At 38.0% G+C, this 22,962-nt stretch overlaps 1 protein-coding gene across 1 annotated transcript in view; it reads right to left on the bottom strand.

Annotated features, from left to right (window-relative positions):
- Positions 1–3,279: 3,279 nt before the first annotated feature.
- LOC131973918 (cytosolic carboxypeptidase 4) overlaps positions 3,280–22,962 on the bottom strand; it is a 132,400-nt gene continuing 112,717 nt past the window's right edge. Inside the window, exons 24-27 of the mRNA XM_059336053.1 lie at positions 22,053–22,115; positions 21,777–21,890; positions 16,796–16,950; positions 3,280–6,191 (exon numbers count right to left, since the gene is read on the bottom strand). Coding sequence (XP_059192036.1) covers positions 5,897–6,191; positions 16,796–16,950; positions 21,777–21,890; positions 22,053–22,115 — 627 coding nt within the window. The 3' untranslated portion in view covers positions 3,280–5,896. The remainder of the gene's footprint in view (positions 6,192–16,795; positions 16,951–21,776; positions 21,891–22,052; positions 22,116–22,962) is intronic.

The raw sequence follows: 22,962 nt of genomic DNA, 5'->3' as shown, positions 1-22,962 counted from the left end.
ACGGAACTTACAGTAAATACAGCAAAAGATGTCGGTCCGAACGTAGCGACGCTCAAAGGACTTGATGTTCGAATTTGGGGGTGGGGCTTCTTCACCATTCTTGGTAGTGATACCGATTGCCATTGGTGATATCTTGGTAGCTCTCGGCGAGAGGTGATTGGTTTTCGCAATTCTTGGTAGTGGGGCGAGATCTGATTGGTCAATTCTTGGTAGCAATTATCGATTTGATTGGCTCTCACTTGACGAACTAGCTCTACTGACAGGTGACAGGGAGCGCCACAGCCGGCCCTAAAATAGAGGATGAGGATAGATAACTAGTGTAAATAGAATAGAATTATTGCCTAAAGCTGTTGAAAAGCCACTATCCATATTTATTGAGAACAGACTTCACTGTCCCCAAAACGTCTTAAACTGAATCAAATGGTTTCCGCGTGTGTCTGTATCACACGCTAAGGGCTGCGTCGGTGTCTGAGAAGTTGGAATGACAACACCTTGTAATATTGCCCTACCCCATGTGAATCCCCACTGGGGGTGAGGCTTGAGCCTGACGTGAGAGACAAGTATACATTCTATCATGCAATTCAAACTAACTTCAGTAGCGTTATGTGAAAGGTGATTTGCATAGAGATCTGTTTAAAATCATACATTCATTCATTCATTTTTTCATTATCCTTAACCTTATCCCAGGGTCACGGGGGGCTAGAGCCAATCCCAGCTGACATTGGGCGAGAGGTGGGGGTTTGCGTGATTTAAACAGCTGTCTGTGCAGAAAATACTTGATGCCACAAAAATAGACTTGACACCTTACATCAGTTGGCAATATGGTTGTGTAGTGGTTAGCACTCTTGCCTCAACACAAGAGGGCCGCCAGTTCGACTCCGACCTGTGGCTCTTCTGTTTGGAGTTTGCATGTTCTCCCCGTGTCAGCATGCGTTTTCCGGCTTCCTCCTACAGTCCAAAACCACACAGCTTAGGTTTAATTGGTGACTCTAAATTGCCCTTAGGTGTGAATGAGAGCATAATTGTCTGTCTCTGTGTCTTCCCTGCGATAGTCTGGAGACATGTCCAGGGTGTACCCCTCCTCTCGCCCAATGCCAGCTGGAATCGGCTCCAGCCCGCAACCCAAGTGCGGGTAAGCAGTTAAGGATAATGAATGAATGTGTCTACAAGAGATTTGTGAGGGAGAATTATATTCCTTTTTTCACCTTTTCATCTCTCTCTAATTAGGCAGATTTTCAGTTTATGGTGGTACAGGTGTTCCATGCGTAGAAAGGAAGAGCAAGAGAGAAAATGAAAGAAAAAAGTTACTTTATTTGCTTGTGGATGGTAATGTTGACATTCCTGTTTCTGTTGACACTTCCTTGCCTGAACTGAGACTCAACAGTTCCCCCTTGTGGCTCGTTTCCAGTCTGAACAGGTTGGGATTATGAACTCAGGAGGTGTTTTGCATCTAAAAATAGCACACTGCAGACTGGATGGTGTGACTCACCCTCCACACTGTGTGTCTCTGTGGCACAAATAGTGGTGAATGGTTTGTTCGACTATTTTTAAAGTTAGTCCTCGTCTTAATCCACAGATCAAAGGTCCAGATGAGTTCACTCCTTTTTAGACAACCTATTCATTCTTAATTTTTGTAAATTTTCTTTTATACAACTAAAGATTAAACATTTAGACAAGCTTTCTATGTGTATAATAGAATATTTGATGAATGATGAAGGAGGAAGTATTTATTCCTAAACATTAAAATAGGTCAATCTTGCTAAAGTCTGGTTAAGTTTAGGAAAGTAGAAAACTTTTCTAAAGAAATTTAGTAGATTATTTTAAGATTTTTTTAAGGTTACTGAAAAATGTTAATTGATGATAAAAAATAAAAAAAAACAACAACAACAAGGTTTGAAGTTTTGAATTTCCAGCCATCACTTTGACATCCACTCGTTAGATGTGCTTTAGTCAAGACCAAGTTTGAGCAGTTTAGTCAATCTTAAGAAAAGTGCTTGCAGTTTAGAATCAAAGGCCTGGGCTGAAATCTAACCCAGGCTGCATAATTAAGGACTTAACCTTAACACATAATAAATTTGTCTCATTCAGTGAACGACCAGGGCACCAAAGTGTATAAAGATCAAGTGAAAGTTTTTATTTTCAGATTTCATGTAGTTCTACGATTTATTCATTGACAATTTGAGTTTTAGATTGTTTTTTCATAGTCTGTTTTGTATTGCCAATATCTCATAATTCCTCATTGAAAAATCACATTATTTAATTTATATTTCTTCTTGGGTTTTTTGGTAACAAAACAAACACTACGAGTAGTGACTAGTGAAGGGACAACGAAGCTTCGTGAACCATTTGCTTTATTTACGGAGCCCACTGGATGGCGCTCATTGTTTAACAAAGGGCTGAAAACAAACTCAATTACCATTGCTAAAGCTTTTTTTTATAAGCGAAGACCGACATCTAGTGGGGTCAAAAAAACAAAGCAAATGCTCTACGAAGCTGTCCCTTCACTAGTAGTGATTGAGGTTTCCAAGCAGTGAAAACAGAAGGAGAAAAAAAAACACCATATTCCTTGATTCAGTGTTTTACTGTTCTGAAAACAAACTTCACCTCTGAACTAAACAAAAACACATTTATTCTAAGTGCTTCACGTCTTACAAGTTTCTCACTGCAAATTACAAATACATCTAGTTCATAACACAAACATATACCTGTTATACACAAACCTTTACACTGAATGTTCAAACTGAACAAGATCACAACAGCACCCTACACTGTATAAGATACATATTCCATGCACAAATTCGGCTATCATACAGTTGGAGTACCTAGTTGTACTATTAGAGCATCATTCAACAAGGACCAGTTTTGGCCAGGACTAATGCACCCTCCTTATCACTGCTCAGTAAAAATCTCTTACAGTATGACATGTGCCTTTGAAATCATGCATTTCATTTTGAACAGCTTGTGTTTGCACCTGATGAGATTACAATCTTAGGACTAAGTGGAATATGTGCTTGCATATGATCCAAGACGCATTTATGAGCAGGACCGTTTCCATGTGATGTCTGTCTTCTTTTCCTGGCAGCAGCCTGGTTCTAGTCACCACATAACTTATGTCTCCAGCATTCACAATAATAATCATTATAATTGCTCATCTAAATTCTCATTCAGGATATGATGTTTATAAGGGCAGTAAACATATTTTTGTTTAGTTTTAAGGCTTGAGTAGTTTCATGTTCAACAGAAATAAGGAGGGCCCCGACAATGTCCCGAAAACATTTTAGTAGGATTGTTATTATTGTGGTTTCTTAGAAATAAAATGTTTTATACTGGCAATGTAACAGTGGAGCTGCGTTTACTGTGCTTTCTCTGCAGCATATTTAACATAAAACAAAAATACAATTCTACTGTGATGCTACTGGAAAACCTCAGAAATAAAAGACTTTATCCCTAGGGGCGACATTTATAGAATCTGAATTGCTCTGTACAGTACATGATATATTTTGTGCAAAGCTGACATTTTGTCCAGAAGGTGGCACAGGAGGAAAAGATCATTGAGTGTCAAATGAAATGGGTTCAGCCTCTGCAGAGCCAGTGTGTTCGTTACATTTTGAGGAAATCTGCCCCTGATTTTTTTGGCATGGGATCAATAAAAACATTAAGATTTATCTTCTAGGATCCAAAGGAACTTTTTGTGCTGATAGAAGCAGTAGAGGGAAGGTCTGGAAGATCAACATAATAAGAATCATCCTGTGGGGATCATGAATATCTGTAACTAAGTTAAAGACAATCTGACCAGGTCAGGATATCTCAGCAGACACATTACTTAAGATAAACAAGTTGTTTGACCCTCCAGTTATGTTACGGGTCAAACTGACACATTTAAAAGTTAAAAAATCGAAGAAAAAAAAAATAGTTTAAAGGGGTTAAAATTTATTTTGCTTGGTTTGATAAGTGACATATAAAATATAATATATAAATATATAATATAATAAATATATAAAATGAAAAAGCTAATCTGCAAAGTGCCAGAATGCAGGTGTTATGACTTTTGTTTTGTTATTTGTTATTTTGTTATAGAAGAAAATATGCTAAAATGTAAAATATTTTTTTTTTAAATCAATGTGATGTAAAACTATTGTATTTTATATGTAGGTATTTTTCAATGTATATAAAAAAAAGTTTTAACATGCATTTTCTATGAAAAATTAGTCAATTATCCTCATTGAACCATGATCTGTGAGAGGTAAAGAACACCATTGCACTAAATATTGATTGAAAGGATTAGTAATGGAGTTGTAAATGAAATATAAACCATTTTTATTGGGACATTTTGGTGTCTGCACTTTTAGATGAGTAAACATCTAATTGACCCACAAACATTATTGCTGTTCCTGAGAAACAAACCCAACAGGAGGGTTAATGATGGGCCATACATAAATACCGTATAAATGGACATCCCAGCTATTTGAAAGGAAATGAGTTTCTATGGTGCAAACACATAATAGAATATTTGATGAGTGAGAAAAGGATGGTGACAGAGTATCTTTACCTGGTGCCCTGAAATCCATTTACTACTTCAACTCCAAGACTTTATTCCTTAACATCAAAATAGGTCAATCTGCTGCCTCTTTGGTAAAGTCTGGTTACGTTTAGGAACACTTTTCTGAAGAAACTTTTTTCATGGTTACAGAAAATGTGAATTGATGCTTTGAAGTTCCAGTCATCACTTCAACATCCACTCACCAGTCACTTTTTGGGCCCCTGTAGGACCACCAGACTGCTGCTTCGGTGCTGAACATGAACATAGGTCATTTATACCTTTTTGAAGAAACAACCACTGCTGTTATTTTTCTGAAGTCTCCAACGCAAGTGGATTTACAAGTTTGAGACAGAAGCAATAGCATAGCTACAATTGTAGAACTGTGCTGTTAGTCTAAATAATCCATGCATCCTGTCTGTATATATAGACAAACGACATTATCTGAATTTCATTCATTATCGTCTAAAATGAGAGATCATTTTGGAGTGTTAGAGGTTAACAAGGACATTAATAAAAAAAATTTAATACTAGTTAACATTTAGAACAACTGCCAGCTGCTTCCAGCCTCTTGGTTCCCACCCAAGGACTGAAACAAAAGACAATGCAGAACAAGACCATTCTACAGTTTGACATTTCTTTTTGAAAGATGAGAAATATACAATCTGCCACTAGCTGACAAAAAGTTAACTTGAGCTACTTTGTTATGGGAAAAACATCTACATGGCACGTAGCATGTATGTTCTTTATAGGAATGGGTTCATTGTACTCATGTTAATTTATCTTTTGCATGAGATCAATCCACACCATTAAGACTATCCTGTTCACACATACAGTAATGCTGTGGTGACTAGTTTCAGATGAATCGTCATGGAAGTGTTGAAACTGTAGCCTTTCAGTAGTTTTTCATCTTAAAAAAAGGCACAATAGCATTGTAAGCTTTCCTCAATAAGAGCCAAGTTCCATATTTCATGTGAGTTTGGGTCTGATCTTGATGGTCACTTTCTGGAAAAGATTTGTACTATTACAGTATTTAATTATAATGGATTATGTACCAAAATCAGTCATAAAAAAACAAACAATGACATGTTTTAAATAAATTTAGGGTAAGAAACCAGTAATGAGAAGGGGCTATGGCTATATTGAGGGTGATGGACTATTGATGATGGAGCTCACACGTGGACAATCTGGGATATTAGAGCAAGATTTTCATGTTTTATGTACCCGTTGAATATGGAAAAACCTTTAACTAGATGTTTTTCATTTAAATCCACCTGCTATGATTCAATGAGGAAAGCTTGAAATGCATAGTAAAAGACCTTTGAAAGAAAAACTGCTGAAAAATGTAAAAATATTCCCTTAACTTAGGATTTGTCCATTGATTCTAACTCCATTACACGTGTTTCTTTTCTCGTTGAGTGTCTCAGTGGATCTCTGTCTAATCAGGTGAGGCACCAGGCAGCTCTTTAGGGTTGACTGGCCAACACCTTGTTGATGTTTTGCTTCCCTGTGTCCTTCGTCATCATCCTCCTCTTCATCAGCACTGGTCATGTTGTTGTTGATATCTGATTCTAGATCAGTGCCTTTAAGTGGGGGACAGTCTGTGGAATACTCAATCTCCTCAACACATGGAGGCTCATCGTCTTCAAAACAGCTACAAAGGAGAAGAGGAGAGTTATGTCATTTCCGCCCTCTGAAAACATTGAAAATGATGGTGTGAATATTGATTTATTTCATGTAAAAACAGTTAGCATGGCCCTGCACCACAAAGCAACCACAGCTCCTCTAAGCAGTCCTACAAGGTGAATTCAACTCAGTAAGTCAAGCCAGAGTTTCCCAATCTAGTAATGAGTAGGTTAGCCTAAAATAATATTTAACTACTATAATATAGTAAATAAAAAGAAATTTAACAGTACCCATTTTTTTAATGGACAGGCAAATTATGATATAAAGTCTGAAGAAGAGCTTGAAAGTCACTGTGTGGTAATTGAATTAAATATATATTCATGAGAGCATTGTGTAGTGTGCTGATTCTACTTTGTCTATCCCATAATAGTCATGTTCCATAGTGCACAATAAAAGAGGCCCTCATTATATCTGTGTATTCTGGTAAATACATTAAAGTCACATGGAGTACTGAGCATAAAAAAACATAATTTTTAATCAGTGTCAATGAAGAAGTCATTTTTGCTTTTGAATGATTTAGATGGTTATGTGATGCACATCTTTAAGAAAGAGGCTCTGGATTTATTGTTAGTTTAGTTTGTTTTCAGTTGAGTTTCATGTTTGGGGATACACAGTATGCAGTGTTGAATAGGTTTTTTTTTGTTTTTTTTTAAAGTCTAGATGGTACACTACAGGAAAGTTCAGGGCTCACATTATGTCTCATGCTATGCAGAGCAGCAATACCCACAGCCAATATCAACCAAAGGAAAACCACAACCCTAGCCCTAAAATAAATAAAAAAGATGCCCTTGCAGGGACAGCATATTCTATAGACAGACAAATTGTTGTTGACCTCAGGTGACTCAGAGGTGATAGTCAGTCACTGAGACACCCAGTCCACCCTCTGAGAGGACGAAGAAGTGGAGCTTGCAGGTGGCATCATTCCCACGCCCTAGTCTGCATTGCATCTGCCTGTGACGCTTCTCTGCCCGGATGTTGGCCTTCTTGCATTCTGCTGAGCAAGTAATCCCAGCAGGGACCTGTCCATTGCAACAATCTCTGAAATGCAGAATCTTAGTTCAGGTATAGGCAGAGGCGCTGCTTGCCAACAGGCAAGGCAGGCAACTTGACGGCCCCAGGCCAGTTGGAGGCCCCTGTGGGCCAACAAACTTTAAACTAAAGCAGCAGCAATGCCCAGCACAAAGTTTGCAGTGACTGTGGGAAACAGTACCCCCTAAGGGGCCCCCACCTGAATCCACTCACTCACAGTGCAAGTGGCTGCATGATTCTATGTAAACTAACTAACTAAATGGCAAGAAGGAAAGCCACACAAGGAAAATGAAGAGGAGTTATCCATCTGGGAGTGAAAAACAGAAAAGCAAGACAGTGGTAAGTATGTAATATAAAAATAAATAATTAGTCTAGCTAACTGTCGGTAAGAGACACTTGATTAACTGTGATGTAACTTCAACTACAGCCTTGCATCACATTATTTTTACATCCATTAACTATTTAATTAGATTAGATTAATTAGATTTAATTTATTGTTCTGTGTTTTATGGTTCTCGCTTTTATCGTCCTTCATGTATCTATTTTTTTGAATTTCAAGTTTTTAAATGTGTATAAAATGATCAAAGAAATAACTGAACTCATGATTTGTTTCATGTCCAGTTGAAATCTAATTCATTAAAAAAAAATGTCAAGGTGATGTATTCTCAATAACTGAATTATTCAAAGAAGGAACCGAAGGACTTTAGGGAAATATGCAAACACATTTTTTGTCAGAATTGGAAGTTGTGTGCAGGTGTGTGATTGACTGCTGAGCTGGCAGTCTGAGCTCCAGCAGCTCCGGCCAACATGAATTCAAAACAATTGTAGATATCTGTTTTGGGGATAATGATTTCATTGTCAGAGAAGAGCACAGGGTATATGATTTACAGAACATATCTGTGTGGTGTAGTAGAAGAAAAACATCATCAAGTTGCATTTTTTCCTCATAGATGCTGTATGAAAATATCTCATTCTGTTCCAGAATGTCTTCTGTGGAAATATTGTCTATAATATTGTTTGTTTGTATTCCATCAAACCAAAATATTCTACTAGTCTGTTCCCAGTGTTGGAAGAAGTATTCAGATCCTTTACTTAAGTAAAAGTAGTAATAATACACTATGAAATTAATCCACAAGTAAAAAGTTCTGAATTCAAAACTTACTTAAGTAAAATTACAAAAGTACCAGCATTAAAATGTACTTATTAAATTATTATGTACTTATTTAAATGTACTTAAGTATCAAAAGTAAAAGTACTCATGATTCAGAATGGATCCACTCAGATTGTTTTATATATTCTTAATATACTACTGGATTATTATTATTGATGCATTTGTTTAAGCAGTGTTTTCATTTTAAAAAGATAGGGCTCAAGTTAGTTTCCTGTCTTGTGGTTTAATTAAAAAATGTCTAATCACTAATTGATAATGTTTTTCATGTTAAATCTTGTATATGTATGTATTGTAATCTTGAGTAAAAAAGTACAAGATTTGCCTCAGAATGTAGTGGAGTAGAATTATAAAGTTACATAAAATGGAAATACTCAAGTAAGGTACAAGTACGTCAAAATTGTACTTAAGTGCAGTACTTGAGTAAATGTACTGAGTTACATTCCACCACTGACTGTTCCACTATTCTATACACATTTCTACTGAATTCACTCTGACATATTTGCTTCCTTTGGGCACTTTGAACACATCTAACAACTTGTTGCATATTTTAATATATTTTTAATGTTCAGGGTCTCTCCTCATCCTCACACAGTCTGACCTTGAGTTCAGCTACAGTCACTGGGATTGACAGCTGACAGAAAGCCCCAGTAACCAGTAATGTGATTACACACACACACACACACACACACACACACACAACACGCTTGTGGAACACTGGGTGTGTACAGGAGTGTGTGGGAGAGCATGTAGACACACTGGGACTCCGTTGGGACAGAGAGGATGTGACACGCACACTGATCTTCATCTTACTGTGGCTGAGAGAGAGAGGGAGGAAACAAAGTGTGGAAGGAGAGAGGGATAAAGGGGAGGGGGGCAGACTGAGCAGGAGTGAATGAGACAGAAGGGAAAGAGAGTGTATGTCTAGAATACTGATGTGTGCGTGTGAGTGTGTGTTTGTGTTCTGTCTGTGTGCTGTGAATGGCAATGAAGTGCTACATCTTGTCTACAGTTTGAGTCAGTACACTGCAAATGGTGGTTCTGTTAAGGCCCAGCATGTAGCATCCAGTGATAAAACACCAGCAGCTCAGATTTAGTGAATTGGATTGATATTTTTTCATTTGAAACTCTTCCGCTGAGCCGTGATATCAGACCCAACAGTGTGTAAAAGCTGTGTCTGAGCTGTATGCTAAGTCACATGGAGTGAAGAGAGTTCCAAAGAAGAAAAGAAATCTGTGTCAATAAAAAAAAAGTCATTTTTTTTTATCCTGGATGTTTTGAACGAAAGAAGTTCTGAATCCATTGTTTAGTTTGTTAGAGTTTATGCTTGGGGATTCACTGTATGAAGTGTTGACTAGGTGAAAAATGCCAAGAAAAAGGAGATCATTCAATGCTGTGGCATTATCCACAGCATTGAAAACCAATATGAACACCAACAGTCTCAAGCAGTTTAAAGATACAGTTTGTGAAATATGTAGAATATTATTATATCTAATAGTATAATGATATTGTGTTGCAGAGATATCTACTGTAATTAGCATGCTAACCAGTTAGCTCTGTGGGAGATGAGATGCAGCTGTGACGGAGCTCAGACATTACTGTGACGGAGCTGAAACCGAGCTGAGACACAACTGACATAGCTTTGAGTGAGCTGAGACGCAGCTGTGAAAAAGCTGAGACAGAGCTGAAATAAAGCTGCAATGAGGTGGGAAGGAGCTGAAAAGGAGCTGTGATGGAGCTTAGAAGGAGGTGAAAAGGAACTGAGGCAGAGCTGAAATGCAGCTGTGATGGAGCTGCAGGAGCTGAAAAGGAGCTGTGATGGAGATGAAATGCAGCTGTGATAGAGATAAGAAGGAGCTGTGATGGAGCTGAGAAGTAGCTGTGACGGAGCTGAGACAGGTGAAATGCAGCTGTGATGGAGCTGAGAAGGAGCTGTGATACATAATGTGTGTACATAATAACAAATACTGCGACCTGAATGGCTGTAGTCCAGTGGATTGGCAATTACAAGGGTTGGATGAATGACTTTAATGCTTTTGGGGATAAGAAAATTGAATATACATTATGCATACACAATGTGTATGATTATAAGAATAACTTTATTTATATAGCACCTTTAAAAACTTTTTTTTTTTAAGTCAAAGCCAAGTAAGAGCAGAAGGCTAAAGGTAGTGTTGGGACAACGAAGCTTCATGCCCACTATTTGGCGCTCTTTGTTCAACAAAGGGCTGAAAACACACTCAATTATCATTGCTAAAGCCTCTTTTTTTTTCAAAAAATAAAGCAAATGGTTCACGGAGCTTTATTGTCCCCTTCGCTAGCTAAACGCAATGTAAAAGTGGAAAGCCAGACAGTGGGGCTCAACAATTGCAAAATAAGACCAAAAGGGGTAAATAATAATAATAATAATAATAATAATAATAAAACAAATTAAACAATTAGGACATACCAGAACATATCACTAAATTAATGCAAATAAAAGGCTAGAGAAAATATAGGCAATGAAAATTGATATAACATAAAATCAAGTCTATAAAATGGGTCTTAAGAAGTATAGAAGCTTGTATATACATAACAGATCCACAAGTGATATTACATTAAAAAAAGTAATGTAGTTCAGGTTTTTAATTGACAGTGTTTGAGAGAGGTGTTGAATTGTGGTGTGTTATACCATTACATAGTGTTGAATATGAAAGTATGCTGTTCTGTCACTGTCTATGAATAATAGGTCCTGGAGCAAGGGACATAAGCACAATGACTCTAGCAGACCTGCTCAGTGATGAAATACAGCAGAGTGGAATTATAGTAGCCATCAATAGAAATTATATTTTGAATAAAAATCATAATACAGTGTAACTTTTTTTCTGACAAAGAGCTGCTCGTTTCAAGTCGAGTTCAGCAGTTGAAAGAGAATATCAGGGCAGAGCTAAATGTGTTCCATTGAGCACAGCAGGTTGCAGGGCCTGGCAGGCTTCCATACTAGTTGTGAATCATAGTGCTAAGCAAGAGTTCTAACATTTTTTTTTTCTTCAAAGACATGGAGAAGATCCTGTGGGTGCACGGAGAGAGATACGGAGAACAAGAGAGAGACGGGTTGAGAAAAGAAAAAGAGATAGGGACAGACAGACTATGTGGTGTAGAGACAGAGAAACCCAGAGAGAGAGAGAGCAAGAGAGAGGAAATGTTCTGTGTCTGAGAGAGAAAGAGCACAGGAGGGGAAGACACAGGAGGCTCGGCCTTAACTCCACACTCAGTCCCAGCTAAGACTTACTAAGTATCTCCTCCCTTCACAAGGATCTCTTTCATATCCTTGGATCTGCTTCTGCCAAAACTTTCCCAGAGCCCATGAGTTTCTCTGCTACAAACAGCAAGAAGAAGTTGTTACAGAACAATATGTCTGTAATATCAGTACAGACGTATGGAACACACTGGAGGCGGTGGGATGGCAAAGAAAAACAGCAGACAGTAAGCAAACAAGAGTGTCGTAGGGACCTTGGTAGCTTCTTGCACTAGAATATTTCGTGTTAAATAAGTTGTACTTTATAAATATTGATATGAATTGCTTGAGTGTGTTAAGTATAGAGCTGGATTCAGTGCATTGTTAGCCTATCTTAGCATAAAGACTAAAGGCAGGAGGAAATCGGCTGCCAGTAGAGAAAATACTCTTTAAGGGAGAGCTGGGAAACAAACCACTAGTGAAGGGACAACAAAGCTTCGTGGACCATTTGCTTTATTTATGGAGCCCACTAGATGATGCTTTTTGTTCAACAAAGGGCTGAAAACACACTTAATTACCATTGCTAGCCTTTTTTAAGCCAAGACCACCATCTAGTGGGGTCAAACTATAAAGCGAATGGTTCACGAAGCTTCATTGTCCCTTCACTACAAACCACCAACCCAGTGATTAATGGATGATCTGCTCTACCTGCTGAGTCACAGCCACATCAAGTATGACTGGTACCCTGTGAAACTGATCTTTTCAGTAGAACATTTCACCGTTTGTCAATACCACCCATAACAACACATATTAGCCTTTGTCAAAATGAGGGTTTCACAGCGAACGGTACAGCAGATGCTAAAAAGTAGCACACACTTCATTATACATACACATATGATTTGCGGTTGTAAAAAAGGCTGCAGTTTTGGAGAATTTAGGCTACAAAACCACTGACCTAGGTTTAGGGCAAAAAAATCCTGGTAAGGTGTTATAGAGGACAGTTTAAACAGTCAATAAATTCACATAAATGTTGGAAGTGAAGTAGTTAGGGTGACGTGAGCCACGGAAGTCACGTAAAAAACTTGCAAAAACATTTACTCTTGTTTTCACACAGGCCAAGAACCCCATTCTCCTGGGTGAAAGATCATTGTTTGTTCAACCCAATCCGCCCCGAGTGAGATAACCCCCATTTAACTCTGCATCGCTGTCAATCATTACTAGAACATCCGCAAGTTGGCAGTGCAGGATAGTTGAAAACAGAAATTTGAGAGATATTGTGCCAGGTACAAACGCCCTATATTGACGTTTTTGAGGGGAGACTAGTCTGGAAACAAGTCTTAATACCTTAACGACAAAATAGAATGCTTGATACTGTCTTCAAAAAGGTTTCATAAAACTCTATGGTTAGGGTCTGATTTAGTTAAGACCACTTAAGCTACATGGTTAATCAATGAAAATTAAGTGTTTGAATAGATGCTCAATGCTATGATCCTTATAAGATCTGCAGTAGAGGGGAAGGTGTACTACTCCTCAGAATCACAGTAATATTACGTCCATTAACAAAGGTGGATGGCACTGGTCACTGCATGATCGTGTTTTTAATAAAAAGGCCAAACTTCAGTTTGTAATATTGCATGCTACTGCTTCTCACACGAATACATACACACAAACATCATCATACCTTGTTTACATTTCAGATCCTATTAGCTTTGTTGTCAGGCAGTACCCAATCACCTGTGACCTCATCAGCAGTGACCAATCAGCCGCAATGCCATCATTACCTCACAGGCAGAAGAAAATAATCAACCTCAGACTAAACAGCCACACAGCCTATGAGAGGAAAACATACTGGCAGTACATAACGCATATATTGTACTTTATCGACAAACACATCTGCTCTATTGGGTGATAAATTATTTACTGTAGAACTAGTCAGTATTATACTGCTTGTCTGTGTAAACAGCTCTACCTGCATATTATTGATGAATATGTACAGGGATGTGTTCTAACAGCAATTTCCAAGGTCAAGAATAATCCTTATTATTGGCTTGTAGGCTGGACAATCATGACAATGCATCTCTTATGTATATGTATAAGATACCTAACCATGGCAATGTTAAACATTTCCACTAACGGCCATATTACAAAGAGCATTAAGGTCCGCTATGGACAGGCAGGAGGAGTGTTGAATTGGGCAGCCAAGCCCTGTACTATAACCAAGGAGACTGGTAGTCATGTTCCATGTGAAACAAAAAGTCAACGTTGCTATTTGGAGTCAACCTACCAGCCATGTGTTTAGTCATGTGCCCGGGGCCTCACCCATGTCCATGTTTGGTACATCCTCTCTTTGTTCTTTTCCCGCCATTTTCTCTGTTGACCTGTCTCTCATTTGTGCCAATCAGTTTGAGTATTTAAACTCTGTCTTTCCAGCTGAGTTTGTCAGATCGTAACAGAGAGTGTACCGCATGTTGCATGACTTCCACGTGAGTGAGACTAGAGTTTAGTTAAAGTTTATATTAGAGTGATTTTGGAAAGTTGTTTGTTCGGTTTTGTATCCTGCCTGCAGCTGGACTCTGCTTAAGTCCTTATGAGTCCTGACAACAAATCGTAATAGAGAGAAGGAGGTGGGGGAGTCCAACATATCCAAACACATACCAAACAATTGCAAAGCATAATTATACATTTAATGACAACAGCAACTGCAATTTTATTTAAAAAAAAATACTACAGTTTATTGCAAATAAAGTAATACCACAATACCACAGCTGTCATTTTCAGATGCTGATTGCAACAACTCATTTTTTAGAGTCTTCTCAGATTACACGCATGCATATGCCATTGTGGCTGTGTATTTTAAACATGTTTTACCTTTGACTTGTAGCATACTCATTCTAATTGGAAAATCTGATGACAGTGAATGTTATTATGTTAATAACTGACAGGGTGGTGTAAGAAAGACATACAGAGTGAAAATAAATACTGCCAGCATAGCATTTAATTATCTGGAAATGACAAGAAAGGAGTGATGTATCTTCTTTCATTCACATAAATGGTTGATGACATTTTATGGATTATACTTCTAGCTGTTCTGACAAGCAAGCAGCACACCTAGACCAAGTCATGTGTTGAAAGAGACGGGAGACAGGCGAGAAGAAAGACAGGAGAATACAACAAAGCAGATGAATAAAGGATAGATCTGAGAAAAATGCTAACTGGAGCCAAGCCAAGCGGCAATGTATCAGAATGGATCAAAAGAATCTGGGGGAAAGAAAGGGAGAAGAAGAGAATGGATGAAATAAAGAATAATGACATAATACACAAGTGAAAGGATGACGATAGAAGAGAGAAAAGATTAAGAAAACTGGCCAGAGAATTAGATGAAAATTAAAAAAGAAAAACCCAACAGATAGTGTGTGTATTCAGGTGAAAGAGCTCCCCACACCTCGTGCTGTCACAGCTCTCTGGGGAGATCGAACGACTGTCTGAAAATCAATAGAAGCCATTCAGCTCCACTTTAGATCCACACATCAATCACTGCAGTGAGGGATCAACAGCACAGCATATCTAAACCAAGAGCTGCTGCTGCTGCTGCCAGCACGCATGTCTCTCTCTCTCTCACACACACACACACACACACACACACACAATGTGACAGCATTGTAAGATGGAGAAAATTAAAGTATCTTGGAAGGGAGAGGTGTCAAAACTACAAAATCTATCCACGGGGGTGCCTCAAGGATCAGTGCTCGGTCCCCTTCTCTTCTCAATTTACATCACTTCATTTGGTGCAATTACCCACAATCGTGACTTTGTAGACCATTGCTACGCCAACCATACCCAGCTGTTCCTGTCCCAGGAACCTTTTCCGCTTGCCTTGCTGATATCTCCACATGGATGACAGAACACCACTCCTAGCCTCGTCCCACCTTTATCAGTCTATCAATGTTCAGCTTAGATCCATGCAACTTGTTCCCACAAGCTCTGCACGGAACTTGGGTGTCATGACTGATGACCAACTGACCTTTAAGGTTTATGTGGCCACAATTGCCCAATCTTGTCGATTCGCCCTGTACAACATCAGGAAAATCAGACCCTACCTGACAGAGCAATCGACACAACTTCTGGTTCAGGCCCTTTTGACATCATGCTTAGACTACTGCAACTCGCTACTGGCAAGTCTTCCTGCATGCACCACCAAGCCTCTCAGGTGATCCAGAATGTGCACATGTGAGAGCAAGAGAGAACATGTCACTGCGCTACTCATCTCTCTGCACTGGCTCCTGGTCTCAGCCCGCATCAAAGCCTTGTCTCTTGCCTACAAAATAGCAATGAGCACAGCTCCTGCATATCTGAACTCCTTTGTTCAGGTCCACAAACCCTCCCGCCCATTACACTCTTTGAGCGAAAGGCACCTGGCTCCTCTGTTGCTGCAGGGCTCTACGTATCAAATTAGACTCTTCTCCTCTGTATAGTGCCCCGGTGGTGGAACAAACTTCCAAACTCCATCCGATCTGCTGAGTCCTAATCAATCTTTAAGAAGAGACTGAAGAACCTTCTCTTTACTAAACACCTTCACACTTGATCTACACAGATGACAACGATAAATGAATAAAACAAACTGTTTGCACTGACCGCTCACACAACCTAAAAGCACTTACGTCCTAATGGACTCAAACTTAACCCATGGCACTAACTCTTGTGTTGTTTCTTCATCTTTGCTTGTGTTGTATTAACTCTCAAATGCATTTCGCTTTGGATAAAAGCGTCTGCTAAATGACATTGTAGAATTGTAGAACTACTTAGGAGCACTACACATCAGAAAAATGTGCATCGCATAATGAAATCAGAATATACTGTTGGGTAATTGCCTCATTCAACCTCACTTCAAAAAAACCTGAACTATCCCTTTAAGCTGCCACTCAGTCCCTGTTGAAGTATAACCAGCAGGACAGAGTTTGGTTTAACTATAATATGTCCCCCTGTTCATCTCTGTTTTTCGGTTCAGTTGAGTGAATGAGAGAGAATTGGCTGAGATAGTTCTCACTCATTCCATCACCTGAACTGTCTTGGTAACCCTGGTTTTTCTCATTTTCCTACACCCAAGAGGCCATTTTGACAAGAGTGGACATGTCACTGGCCTTGTCAGGATGTATCTTACTTGTGAGACTTGTGGTCGAGGACATTGTGGTCCAAGTCGATGTGCTTGATTAGTCTGCTGTTGTAGAGAGCCTTCATGTCATTGGTCACAGACAGCAGACTTTGGCAGAACTTCACACCCATCTCCTGCAGCTCCCTGGTTCCTGTCTGCAGGCCCTACACACAAACACACACAGTTGAAAGAATTTATATCTAGTTCAAGCTTGCATTTATGCTATGTAAACAGCTTGTTACTCTTTAGTGCTTTAGGTACCCTTTTCTGTCTTCTCTACATCAGGCTCTCTGACAGATGTATAAAGGCCCTAGATCAACTGCAGGGTTTCACCTTTGTGTCACCGCTGCTTCATAATTGTGTTAACTGTCAGGACGTCACAGTTCTGTAACTCCCGAGTTGTCCGCTCCACTGAACTCAAACAAACAGTCATCCAGTCTCTACACTTAGAGGATGAGCGACTGAGACAACTCAGTCATGAGAGTAAATAAACAACAGCGAGTTCATATAGTCCTAGACTAATGCAACAAAATGTCATTTATGAGGCCCTTGTTAATGTTAGGGATAGGCTTTAGGTTGGGCTGCCCACAATTTCATGCAATGTTCTAAAAAGAATAGCCGTGAGAAACTGTGTATGTCAAACACGGAAACAAGATCACATGTTGACATAATGTTGACAGGTGTAAATTCTGCAATCCGATGTAAGATCCATTTTTTTTTTTTTTTTTTTTAAAGATTATTTTTTGGGCATTTTGCTGCTTTATTAGATAGTGACAGATAGAAAGGGGGGAGACAGAGGGGAAGACATGCGGCAAAGGGACCTCAGGCCGGATTCGAACCCGGGTCCGCCGCTGCAAGGACTCTACCAGTGTGAACCACCAGGACGCCCCATAAGATCCATTTTTTTTAACCACTGACTGGATCGTCAGTCAGGATTACTGGAAATGTCACAAAAATATAATTTTGCTTCATCAACAAAAACGTTGATGAACGTATATGTGGTTTGCAGAAGAGTACAATGTCGTTTTTTGTTGGCAACTGGGCTGGTGCATGTGTGTGTGTGTGTGGGAGACTGTGTGTGTCTGATCACATATTTTCTGTCTTCATTGGTGTATTTTTCCCCCTGGGGCTTCTAACACATCTATGTGTGTAAGAAAGATAGCTGCTCAATAATTTAAAGAGCAGGAAAGCTTTACATGTGCACCATGAACAGAGATTGTGCCTGTGCCCCTTAGAAACAAAATCAATGTGTGTGTGTGTGTGGGTGTGTGTGTGTGTGTGTGTCCTTGAGTCCACTGGTGTGTATGTGCCAGTGCAAGTGATTCCAATTACTTGTTACAATACAGCTTAGTGTTCCCTCTCCTGACTTTCTCCTTTCTTGCTTGACTCTGTCCATGTAGAACTGACAGAATGACAAACCGTACAAATAATGACTTATTTTGCAAGCATGTACAGTGTAACATGTACACCAGTAATGTCAGATATATTCTGATGATTGGTTAGGTTTAGCTTTGGGTTTATTTGCACAGTTAGAATTACATAAAATGACAAAGGTAACAAAAAGTCTATAGTGCAGGGAGAGGCAGAAAACCCAGATGGGCTTATTCAAAGCCTCCACCTAAAATTTCATAGTTATAAGAAAGTAATAAACTGATAATAGTAAAAACATATGTATAACATTAAACAATACCAAAAATAATGTAAAATCAAAAATTAACATGATATAAAAGTGTATTTGCATGTGAATTAGAAGTTTAAAACAACAGTTAAATGGGCTTTAATACATTGTTTGAAACATTTTATTGAGATGGAGTTCTTTGCCAGATGGGAAAAGGTATTCCATAATTTAGTCCCCCTAAATTGAACAATAAGTTGACCTCTGCATGTAAGAAATCTTGGTTCTGGTTTACAGCTCACCGCTTTTTTTCTAAGATAAGAACCTGAAATCCCAATAACGGAAAAAGCAGGTGACTAAATCTTCATTTCTGAACTTGGAAACAGCAGAAAGTCTTACTGATGGACCTGGAGGTGACATCAGGTGAACTGCTATTTCATGCATTTAGTACATTTATGTTTAGTTTTCCTATCTGTCAAAATGACGGATTGGCCTTCAGAAGTTATAAATAAAATAAAATCCATCAATGACATGGAAATATTCAGTTAACACAACCCCTGCTGGAAACTATTGTTCAGATATTTGAGATGGTTGGTATGTTATTACAGTGTTTGAGGATGTTTCCTGAGGATTTTGGTTGGTTGATCTGACAGCCTTACTGTGACATCCAACATGGACCAACACTTTGGTCTATGGAGAGTAACAACGAAAAGCACAGATTCCATTATTTTTATGAAAATCCCTTTTTACATTTGGACTCCACTCGTTGTTTCATCTCATCAGTTGATAATGAAGAGGTTGATGACACAACCAAATATAAACAATATATATGCTGTTTGCTTCAAATCTAGTTCATTCTAATGTTTCTCTTCCGTACATGTTCAAAGGTATCATTTACTGTAAGCCTTTGCCCTTTTTCACTTATAACTATGCTCATACTGTTATTAGCAGCTGGGCAGTAATTATTCTTTGCTCTTGTACTTACACTATAATATGCTGAAGGCTCTTTATAGCTCTGGTTTTATGTGCTCTTTAAATAAAGGTTAGAACTGGTGACTGGAGACTAAGAGAGAGAGAGATAGAAAAAACTGCCGCTCCTACTCGGGGAAGAGTCACAGAGCTGTAGATTAGCAACAGTCTATGTTTCTGCCTGTCACACACTGAGGGACAGCGAGTTACACACAGCTGTTGGTTGTTTTGTTTTTATTTTTTATTTTATTTTTTCTTCTTTTTTGCTGGGACAGTTAGATTGTATGAATTATATATTGATTGTAATTCAATTATTGTAAATATTGCTTTCTTTTATTGTTATTAGTTTTTCTTTTCTTTTAAAATGAATAATAGAATTATAATAATTTATTGTAAATATTGCTTTCCTTATCTGGTTATCTTTTTTTCTGATGCTTGCTTTGGCAATATATACATTGTTACGTTATGCCAATAAAGCCAATTGAATTGAATTGAATTGATAGAGATAGAGATAGAGAGAGAGAGAGAGAGTTGTTATGTTCTTCATGTGACCCACAAAAGTGTCTGTAGCTTATTACTAGTAGAATGCAGGTTGATATTGAACCCTGAGTGAGAGACTTGGATGTGTGTTTGTCCTAATTCACCAAAGAAGAATCTAGTTAAAGGAGTTTAAACATTTTAGCATAAATCTCCTGCATAGACGTTTCATATCTCACTTAATCAGTGGCGGAAAGTAATTTAGTACATTTACTTAAGTACAATTTTGAGGTACTTGTACTTTACTTAATTATTTTCATTTTATGTAACTTTATACTTGTACTTCACTTCATTTAGAGGCAAATATTGTAATTTTTCCTCCACAACATTTAGCTGGCAGCTTTAGTTATTTTTCAGGTCGAGATTTATCATAAAAAACAAAACAAGTCGAATCACTTTAAATTGTTTTTTTTAATTTTTTTTAATTAAACCTCATAAGAGTATACAAAGCAGTTAACTTGATAAAATTAAATGCTGCCTACATAAATCAATCATAATATTAATCCAATAATATATTTAGAATATATAAAACAAACTGAGAGGGTCCATTCTGCATTACGAGTACTTTTACTTTTGATACTTTAAGTGCATTTTGGTGCTGATACTTTTGTACTTTTACTTCAGTAAGTTTTGAATGCAGGACTTTTACTGTGTAGTGGAGTAATTTCACAGTGTTGTATTAGTACTTTTACTTAGGTCAAGAATCTGAATACTTCATCCACCACTTCACTTAACCACAGATGCTTTTATTGAGCTGGGCTACTTAACTAATATCTCCTCACATGCAGCCATGATGAGGACACAGCTGCAGTTCCAAAGACACCTTGTCTTTAACCAGTATTCACAATTCAGGAGCAGGAAACGCTTAATTTTGTGCTCCATTACTTTCTCGACATGAGCACCACATATCACCACAGCCAGGCACAGCAGCTACACCAGGACTCACTTCACTGCACCGTATGCAAATCGCATTACAGACAGAAAATGTTACACCCTTGACAGTCCTTTCCGATTCATATCAGCACACATTTGTTGTTGTGCCCCCTGTTGCAACAATGCCACTAACCGAAAACAACCACAAAATTTGTTTGTTCCTACCCTCTGTCATGTGCATTCCCTAAAGTTGCTTCCTACTGGTGACAGGAGATTGATCGACATGTCCTCATCTCTGAACCCTCCTGTTATGTTGCGGGTCAAATTGACCCATTTCAAAGTTTAAAAATAAAAAAAATAAAAAAGGATTTTAAAATATTATTTTTTATTATTTTTTCTTTTAAATCAATGTTATATAAAACTATTGCATTTTATATGTAGGTATTTACAATGTACATAAAGTTTTAAAATGCATTTTTTATCAAAAACAAGTGAATTATCCTCATTGAACTACGACCTGTGAGAGATAAAGAATACCATTGCGCTAAATATTGATTGAATGGTTAGTAATGGAGTTAATGATGAAATATAAGCAATGTTTATTGGGATTTTTTTTTAAGTTTCTTACACTTTTGGATAATTAAACATGCCCCAGGTCAAATTGACCCATGAACATTATTGCTGTTCTAGAAAAACGAACATAACAGGAGGGTTAATAATATTAATTATATGGATGCATCATTCCACATTAGGTTTATAAAAATTACAGGGATTTAAAAATTCTTCATATGTCCCAGATGATATCAGTGTAATATGAGGGCAGAGATGTGTCCGTCACAGGTGTTACTGTGGGAATATTCATATTCACTGGACTGAGTGGAGTATTTTAAACAGGAGATTATGTTACATACACAGCAACAGTGCTATCCCATGAGTCACCAGTTCAGAGCAGAGAAGAAACACTGCTTTTTGGACTTATTTCACACAATCACACACCTTGTATATTCCCTGGTCACAACCATTGTGAGTACTCTCCATGGTATAACTTCTCAGCACGCCCATTTCCCTCCACACGACCACCCTGGCTGTGGCAGAGCGAGACTTCTCCACCTGTTCAAATCACAAAGCAATCTGGAGCTGAAAATGGATTAAATAACACATGATCTGTCACTTTAATGTAAGCAAATGTAAAAACATTAACAGAGTCCATTTAATATGAATTATATTTAAATCACAGATTGTTATTCTAATTGGTGCTGTTGTTAATATTACCAAATAGTTGCAGCTGTTGTAAGAGAAGGCTGGTGCGAGACGATCCAAGGTCTTTGGAATGGTCTGGGGAGGGAGAGAGACACTGAGGACCCACAGCAGACCTGTATCTGTGCTTTCTCTGATTTTCAGAGCGAAGCTGAACCTTATTTGCTTAGTCGTGTGTTTGTGTGTGTACGTGTGTGTGTGTGTGTGTGTGTGTGTGTGTGTGTGTGTGTGTGCGTGTGCGTGTGTGTTCTTGTACTTCCTACATAGTGAGGACCGGAACACGTTTTTAACCAAAAGAGTGAGGACATTTTTGCAAAGTGAGGACATTTCAGCCAGTCCTCACTTCTTTAAAGAGTTTTTTAAGATTTCAGACTTTGTTTTAAGGATAAAGGTTACAAGTAGGTTTATGTTAGGGTTAGGCATTTAGTTGTGATGGTGAAGGTTAGGTTAAGGATTAGGGTAAGGGGCTAGGGAACAAGGTTATTATAGTTAACGAAAACAAAACTAAATAACGGAAACTAGAATTGGAAAAGCATTTTCTTTAGCTGAATTAAAAATAAAAATGAGAGTTAAAAAAAGATAATTAACTGAAACTGTATTGTGTTGTTACAAAACTAACTAAAACGAACTAATAGTGAAAATGTCCTTCGTTTTCATCTTTGTTCTTTCTTCTTTTCATACATAATGAAGATGCATAAGGCAAAGAAATAAAGGCAAAATTTACTGTGACCTCTTTTAATCTCCCACCCAACAAAATACCCCATTACAAAAAAATAAAACTAATATAAACTAACCTAAAACTAAAGCATTTCAAAGCATTTCACTCTAAGAACTAATTAAAACTAACTGAATTTGAAAACCCAATTAAAACTAAAACTAATGAAAAATCCCAAACTATTATAACCTTGCTAGGGAATTCACTATT

The sequence above is a fragment of the Centropristis striata genome, chromosome 6 (assembly GCF_030273125.1).
Source record: "Centropristis striata isolate RG_2023a ecotype Rhode Island chromosome 6, C.striata_1.0, whole genome shotgun sequence".
NCBI lineage: Eukaryota > Metazoa > Chordata > Actinopteri > Perciformes > Serranidae > Centropristis > Centropristis striata.
This window is presented reverse-complemented; position numbering and strand designations above follow the sequence as displayed.